This window comes from Oncorhynchus keta, chromosome 22 (genome assembly GCF_023373465.1).
Source record: "Oncorhynchus keta strain PuntledgeMale-10-30-2019 chromosome 22, Oket_V2, whole genome shotgun sequence".
Classification (NCBI taxonomy): Eukaryota; Metazoa; Chordata; class Actinopteri; order Salmoniformes; family Salmonidae; genus Oncorhynchus; species Oncorhynchus keta.
Genome location: NC_068442.1, coordinates 36,695,063 through 36,703,241, shown reverse-complemented (window position 1 = coordinate 36,703,241; position 8,179 = coordinate 36,695,063). Strand labels below are relative to the sequence as shown.

Here is an 8,179-nt window from a genome sequence, read left to right as displayed (position 1 = left end):
TTTTGATATAATGTACTTTGCTTGATCTCTGTCAATAGCATCAATGTGAATATATAGTATATATTTGTATGGATATCTGTAATAATATTTGACACTTGGGTGATTTCTATGTCACTTTTTGAGGTAAATTGGGGTTGTTAGACTTTTTTATTTTTTGAAAACAATATTGGTAACAAATATTTATTTTCAGTGTTAACTCTAGTGTTTCTTAACTGAACATATGTTGGTACTAGTGCCCTGTTATTTTAAGACAAGTCACTCAAGCCTGAAGTATGTGAAATGTTGCTATCATTGGGGGTGTTGTATGTTGCTGTACATTGTAAAGATGGAGACATATTGACAAAAGGATGTCGTATAGGCTACTGTATTACTTGATATGTTTTCCTCCAATGTTCCTGGTTGTTTGAGTGTTTTCAGACCATGCGAGAATTGAATGTACATTTGGTCCGTTTGTAGAATATGAGCAGGGAGATCAGTAGATTTCTAGACTAAAATAACTAAAATGCTCACTAGATATTCCCTTTCCGAGATGCTGTAATCTTAATTACTGTTAATTTATGATTATGGCTTTTTTCTTTTAGTTGACTGTGGGACAAAAGTGGAAAAATGTTATGCCTAAAGCAGTTACATGTATATACATAATTTAAAGGCAATTAAGTTCAATGTTAAAGAGGCATTCCAGAAGATTTGAAAACAATCTAGTTATTATAAACCCTCTGCAGTCCTAACATTTTTAAGTGGCATCATTTAGTGCACGTGATACGCGCTCATTTATGTCATGTAGCCTAATTTGTGCCTCTTGTTTTACGTATAAAATAGTTGATTTATGTTTTCATGAGATGGTTTAAATTTGGATGGCTTTAGTATTTTGATGGAAGAATATGAAAGTTGCAACAAATAAATGTCTCAGGAATTGACAACAATTGTGTGAGTGTAGGCTGTGATAAGTGTGGTCGAGAGAGACAGAAGCCTTGTTTGTACCTGGTGCTTTTGTGCTCACATTTGTAGACAGGTGTATACACTCAAAACACACATTCTGATCTGATTGTTTTCAGATCTTCCTGACCACCAACGGATGTAGTCAGGCACGCACTGTGTCTGGATATCTCACAGGTGTCGACAGATCTGTACAGTAAAACCATTTAAAGCATCATTATCCTTCCTTCTAAAATCATTGACAGCTGGCACCATTGACTTATGACATCAATATGTGTCTTAAAATAAATAAATATTATTTTGGAAGAATATCTGTCAAATAATTTGCATACAGGGAGGGACCAGGAAACCAGGTCACAATCCAAACACAGTGGAGGGATAAGAGACACACTTTACTACCATGTGTAGAGGCATATCTGAAAACGTGGGCACAATCAGAATGTGGACAAGATCAGGACCAAGGATGCATGTTAGCGTCAGGTATTAACGAGTCTATTCAGACAGCGAGAGATTCTCCAGGAGATTCCTGTTCTTTTGGTTGATCTGAGGAGATTGTGTAAAAGCATGGCTGTATTGTTAACACACAGAAAATGGCTACCCCTGGTGGAGAATCTCCTGTTTTTGTCCCTGATTCACCATGGACTCTTACTCCGACCAGTCTAAACTGCAGTACTGAACACCTGCGGTGCATTCCAGCTGGCTTCACACTTACAGTACTGCCTCTCATTGAGTAAAGCCTCCACATTTTTGCCAGTTATGTGGTCTAAACCTCTAGGTAGTGATATGGTGTCAAACATTCTTTGTTGAAATTAATAAACTGTCAAATGGAGTGCCAGAGCAGTTTTGGGCATCTCAAACAGTGTTGAGTCAGAAGCTCAATGCTATGGGAAGCATTAATCACCTTTTATCTGGGGGTGAAGATGCTTGGCACCTCAACATCAAAGTGCATCCACCCAGACATAGTAAACAGAAGCAGCGTGTGGTTTCAGCCAGAGGGGACCCAACACGGCCTCTCTGGGCAACTCAGTTTTGTTCCAAACTATTAATACAGCAGTTATTCTGCTTGTTTTATACCAGTACCTTTGAGAACTGTACCTATAAGAGAAATCATAGGGTAACCTACTTTAACCAATGTATACAAAACAATATCAATATTTAGGTGTTCCTAATGTTTGGTATAGTCTTTACTATCTCTTCAATAAAGCAAAACAATTACAAAAATGTACCTTAAAAAAAGTAAAGAATCCACTGACCTATAATATAGATTTTTGAAGAAAGAGCCTATGCGGCAATAAGACACAACGAGGAGGAAAATCTAACTCTTTCAGGTTAATTTATTTATAAAAGATCCACTGAAGATGTGTTTAAACATACAGTGCATTTTCTAAATGACATTGTGTTTCAGGCGAGAACAAGCCATCTATGAAGTTGAACAGCCATACATAGATGGTGAAGACCGGTTTCTCGGAATAAAGAGTAATCAGAAATACTTGGCAAATACTTTGGCATAGTTAGCGACAGTGTGTAAAAGACATTTAGCTATATATCAAAACCTCTCAGGGACTTCGCAATGTATGGCGATGACAGCTCAGCCACTACACACTCCCAGCCAGATAGATAGTGACACGAGACGACTGGAGAGTCAGCAAGCTTGGCCGAGTTAGGATGAGAAGCCGCTGGAAGTTTACTTGGCCTGCAATGACAAGAGAGACAGTTCAGTTCAATTCATCTTTATTGTCCCCAAAGGGCAATTTAAGTGCCGCATAAATGTCAGACACTAAGTTTATGCGGAAAATACAGTACAATATTGCTGGAGTAAAATGATAAACAGCTGTCACCTATGACAATAATTTTCCTTCTGTGGTAGCAACCTCACACTCATTCCACATGGAGGGCATCCCACCCATCCTTCTTATCCTGAGAGAGAAAAGTGTGGAAAATCATTGTCTATGGTGACATAATCAGGGAGAACAGCACAATTTTCAAGAATGCTACATTTACCCCTCTCTCTAATAAAGCCATTTGGATGTACAGGCTGGATTTAATCTCTCCCACCATAGGAATGTTTATGTAGTATTTTAAAGTAGTATACGTAACTGCAATGTGCGTTAGATTAAATTGAGCCCTATGTGTATAAACAAGGTGCATATTTCCCACCTCTGACATGACTGGCAGGTTGCCATGAGGGTGGAGCCACATGGTCCTATGTGCTTTGGTCCTCTGTCTCTGGAGCAGCTTCCTCAGTAACCTCTTGACCCTTCTATCTCTGGGGTCAGCACACTTCACCGCCTTCTTGGTGTACAGTCTGCAGCCACAACAGATAAAGAACATTCACCAAGCCAACTTTTCAAATGAAACATACAGAACACACTATAGATATGGAGCATGGTTTCAAGAAAGCCTTCTCTGAACCAAAGCTTCAACAAAGTTGGCTAGCGAGGCATCTTTTCTTTATATGTCTTGTTATTCTCACATATTTCCTTCCTCACATCCCTGGCAATTATAGTAAAATCTGAGCCATAACAACATGACCTGGATAGATGACAATGCCTCACATCTCTGAGAGAAATATTTTCTATGTCTGCAGGTTGCTTGGAGATAGTTGGAATACTTGCATGATGGCTTGTATGCTGCAGTCTGGCCCCTCCGTCTGCACTTCAAACCTCAGCACGTCTTTGGTGCGCACATTCCCCTGGGAGTACTGCATACAGCACTGAACGTCTCTCTGCATCTGTACCCCATCACCTGAGAGAGAGAGGAAGTGAGGGGGAGAGAGACATACCCTTATGTCAGACTCGTTAAAGCACACTGACAGTATATAAAAGCTGATTGCTATTGGCTCATAAGGAGGGTTGTTATGATAGATATGAGCTCAAATAGCAAATATTTTTGTAGGAATGCAAGACATTTCATTGCACTGTTCTATACAGTATAGTTGGACTATGCAAGGTTAATATGTAATGGTTGCTCTTGTTGACAGGATATGTAATATTGTCAGGAGTATTGCACACCCCCTATACACACAAGAATGCCAGAGGAATTAGCTAGATCATCCCATGTTCCCCAACAATGTACTGTTATGCCAGTGGTACTGTGACTACATGACAAGCCTTTTCATCCAATCAGAGTGAGTAAACACAGTAACATTAGCCGAGATAACAGTTACCATATGCATGTCATATAAAAGCTGCTCTGAACCTTGTCATATATTATCATTGACATCATCGATCACTTTTTCCCATGAAAGTCTGAGTTATTCAGTTAGCTTGTTATTAGCATTCAAGGTTTTGATGTGAAATCATTGTCTTCCTGCATTCTAGCCCTCTGTTTACATCCATGGCTCTCCCTGCTGCTGCTCCAGTATTGGCTCTATTCCCCTCTCCTCCCTCTCTCCTCTAGCTTCATCTCCTTCGCCATCACTTCCCTGCTAAACTGGCTCCCAGCAGGGTGCATACTGCTGACGGTCTAGTGTAGGTGTTATTGTGTCTTACCTTCCACTGCGTCCAGGAGAACGACAGTCAGAGAAATAACAGTCACAGTCTGCAGCAGAAACATGGTGAGCCTGACAGGGAAGTTCTCCGCTGTATTACCTTCCCCTCTATTGCCGTGTCTCTTATATTCCTCCCTCCCTCCTTTTCCCTCTCCATCCTGCTCACACTCTCCCTCAAACACACACACTCTCCCTCTCCCTCTCTCTCCCCTCCCTCATCCTCCAGTGCCCCACTCACTGTGTTCATTTCTGTCTTTCCCACTCTTCAAAAGGTGCTTTCCAGAGCTCTTAAAATAATTCAGATTTACGGCATTCTCTAATGCAGTCATGAAAAGTGATCTACCTTGTTGTAGGTGTGACCCACTGCTAGAGCACAATACATCAGTGGGGGCTGCTGAGGGGAGGACGGCTCATAATAATGTCTGTAACGGAGCTAATGGAATGGTATCAAACACCTGGAAAACATGTGTTTGATGTGTTGATACCATTCCACCTATTCCGCTCCAGTCATTACCACGAGCCCCTCCTCCCCAATTACGGTGCCATCAACCTTCTGTGCAATACAGGGAACACCACACAGCCTGTGATACACTACTTATAAGACAAATGTTACAGTGTACTGCACAGGAGGTTGGTGGCTCCTTAATTGGGGAGGAGGACTCGTGGTAGTGGCTGGAACAGAACAGAATCATATCAAACACAAACACATGGTTTCCATGTGTTATCTGCCATTCCATTTGTGCCGTTCCAGCCATTATTATGAGCCGTCCTCCCCTCATCAGCCTCCACTGGTGTCCTGTAATACAATCATGTGGTTTTTATCCATTCAAATGACGAAGGCATCAGTATTACCGACATGGTTCAAAATACAAGTAAGTTACATGCAGCCTGTTTCCAAAACCAACCACCACCGTACGCTTGAAGGCTTTAGCTTATCTGTGGTTCAAGCATCAACAATTCACATTATTAAAGAGTGAGTTGAACCAACAGCAGCAGGGTGTGATTACCAGGAGAAAACACAAGTATCTGCTCCTGTTATGATTTTCATTTAAACTAAATATGTTAAAAACAGATGTCAATAGTCAGACGATGACATAAAATGGCAACCAGCTCTCTGCCATTAGACAGATCACAAGATTATGAGAAATATTGAAAACAGGAGCTGATCTGCCAGACGAATGTACATTATATCTTCGATATTTCATAGTCTCAACTGTGACAGACTTTGTATAGAAGCGATTGTAACATTCTCAATACAACACCTAACAACCTTGTCAAGAGGTTTGGAACCTCTCTTGGTTTAATGGCAGAGGTCTTGGACTGACAAATGCAAGTCCCAGAAGGCTAACACATGAATTTACAACATTTGGTGTCACAAATGGGCATCCAAAGTGTAATAGCAAAAGTTGGCAAGTGCATTACTTAATTGCCTTTAGGACCAGAGTGGGACAAGCCCCCAAATTCACAACTATAACTAAATAATAAAATGTCAAATATAAAATGGCTTATGTTAGAGGAAATGGATACAAAGTTAACACTGGTTGGTGTTTGAGGATTGAATGACCTGGAGACCCAGAGTGGTGGCTTTGGGAAGAGACCGTTTGCTTTGGCAGGTTGGGTGTCATTAGAACCCAGCTGATGCTCCCTACGATGTCAGAAACCTCCCTTCTAACAAAGCAATGAAACTATTGCAGAATTACAGCCCGTTCTCTAATGCCTTTGGTATTCAATTAAATAAACGAGGTTGAAAAAGGAAGTGGAAGGAATGCTATAAAAATATTTTATACATAAAATATACACAAAGTTAAAACTGAACAAATGAAATAAAACCCTTGTCTGAAAAACAAACAAAAAACTGGAGAGAAAAAACAACTTTTGGACAAGAAAACCCAAATAACCTTTTGGACTGGAAAACCCAAATAACATTAGTCTTTTCATTTTGAGACTGAATACCTACTGTTTAAGGTACCTTAGAATAAATGCTTCCAATGAATACAAGGAAGTGTTAAGCTATTAACTACTGTAACGTTAAGACACTTCATATCTTGTTTTGTATTTTACAGCAGTAGCTACTGGAAATGTATTGTTCTATATAATTATGTAGTTGTACAAAGGAATAATACACACCTGGAGAGAATTCCAAATTCAATGAATAGTCAACATGGTAAAACACACCGCCAATGAATACAGGACAAATGATGCTTTAAATCCCTGCTGAATGATGGGATTTGGGTAGTGGCATTTATTAAGATGACAAGGCCACAGTGTAATCCCTACTGTGTGCATACCTGAGCCCTGGAAGTGAAACTATGCAGTCTGTTGAGGGGTGTGGAGGGGGCAAGAATTCAACCCTTAAGAAATTAGGTTTGGAATCTTTCAGCTGCAAAAACATACCTTCCCCATTACTCCAGTCTGCTCCTGAGCCAAACACATTTTATGCATATCTTTGGGGCGATTAATAGATCATTGTAAAAGTATTCAGAAGACCACAAGTGACTGTAAATCCACCTATGAAGTCATGGACTAAACCAGTGTTCCTCTGAGGAGGTAGAGAGCCGGAGGAGGGATAAGTATGTCCTGGGGATGTTGTAGGGCAAGGATAACTATACCTGTGGTCCAGGCCAGGGCTGTTTAACCCAAAATAGTGTTATTAACTAGGCAAGTCAGTTAAGAACAAATTCTTATTTACAATGGCGGCCTAGGAACATTGGGTTAACTGCCTTGTTCAGGGGCAGAACGACAGATTTTGACGTTGTAAGCTCGGGGACTCGATCTAGTGTTAAGTTAGGTTTCAGGGGGCATATCTTTGTCCAATTTTGAGATGCATAATTTAATCAAGCACATAACATTTGGTATGGAATGTCTGGAACTGTGTGAATAAATAGGTGATTATAGTCCATTTTAGGACATGGTCTTCTCTACAACTTCCTGAAGATTGATCAGCTTTATGCCCTAATTTCATTTAAAAGGTGTTTTTCACAGCTCTTTATGTTCTGATCTTGTGAAAAATCCCCAAAAAGTTGGGGATGATAACTTAGGGAATAGTAGACTTTAGAAAAGATAAATCAAGTCACATTCTATATATGCTCATTTGTCATTTAAAACAGGTGTAAAACACTTCTTCCTGGTTACATAATGAATGATTGAATGTTCTTATCTTGACATAAGTCTAGGTGGAACCATCTTACTTTATATGAGAATTTCCTTATTTATTGTGGCAAATAAAATGACATCCATCCATGCAACATGTGATGATATTTTATTATAGCCAGGGCACTAGATGTTCTATGCTGCCTGGCATTCTTCCGGTGGGAGTAGACTGGAACCCTTTGAGGGAGTCCTCAAACTAACATCTATGGTTCACACAGGATTGTATTTATATACTGTAACACTAAACCTGAACGTGTTTGGTTAAACATAGAAATCAATTATTTAAAATCATTGCAACACTCAATGGTCTTGACAGTGCTCATGTGGGGAAACAACACTTTTCCAAAATGGATGTGTCCATCAAAAACTGCAAAAATAAAAACATGTCAAATCAAGAAGGTAGGGGACCTTGTAATAAATAATCCTCCCAATTTTACTGGTGCTAGGAAATCAATTACAATGACATTAAATGACTGAAAGTTCTCAGAAATACTGAAAAAGAACCAAGGGATGAGTTACACCCATCAGATTTGATATAGGTTTAATGAAGTGTGTAATTGTTCATTAGAAATAATTTGGGAATGAAATATATTGTTCTGCAGC

The 8,179-nt window shown here is 39.7% G+C and overlaps 1 protein-coding gene across 1 annotated transcript; it reads right to left on the bottom strand.

Annotated features, from left to right (window-relative positions):
* Nucleotides 1-2,252: 2,252 nt before the first annotated feature.
* Nucleotides 2,253-4,595, bottom strand: LOC118375115 (C-C motif chemokine 21-like). The gene is made up of 5 exons (XM_035761609.2): nt 4,428-4,595; nt 3,552-3,681; nt 3,094-3,241; nt 2,775-2,853; nt 2,253-2,629 (listed from the first exon to the last, which is right to left on the bottom strand). The coding sequence occupies exons 1-4, from the start codon at nt 4,489-4,491 to the stop codon at nt 2,815-2,817; spliced, it is 381 nt and encodes a 126-aa protein (XP_035617502.1). The 5' UTR covers nt 4,492-4,595; the 3' UTR covers nt 2,253-2,629; nt 2,775-2,814.
* Nucleotides 4,596-8,179: the final 3,584 nt, after the last annotated feature.

What these genes read in the sequence shown, in the direction of transcription:
- LOC118375115 (XM_035761609.2), bottom strand. Translation starts at nt 4,491, where the DNA reads ATGTTTCTGCTGCAGACTGTGACTGTTATTTCTCTGACTGTCGTTCTC. An exon ending in TCTCCTGGACGCAGTGGAAG is followed by an intron (nt 3,682 to 4,427) that starts GTAAGACACAAT and finishes TCTCTCTCTCAG; the next exon opens with GTGATGGGGTACAGATGCAG. An exon ending in TGCAGCATACAAGCCATCAT is followed by an intron (nt 3,242 to 3,551) that starts GCAAGTATTCCA and finishes TTGTGGCTGCAG; the next exon opens with ACTGTACACCAAGAAGGCGG.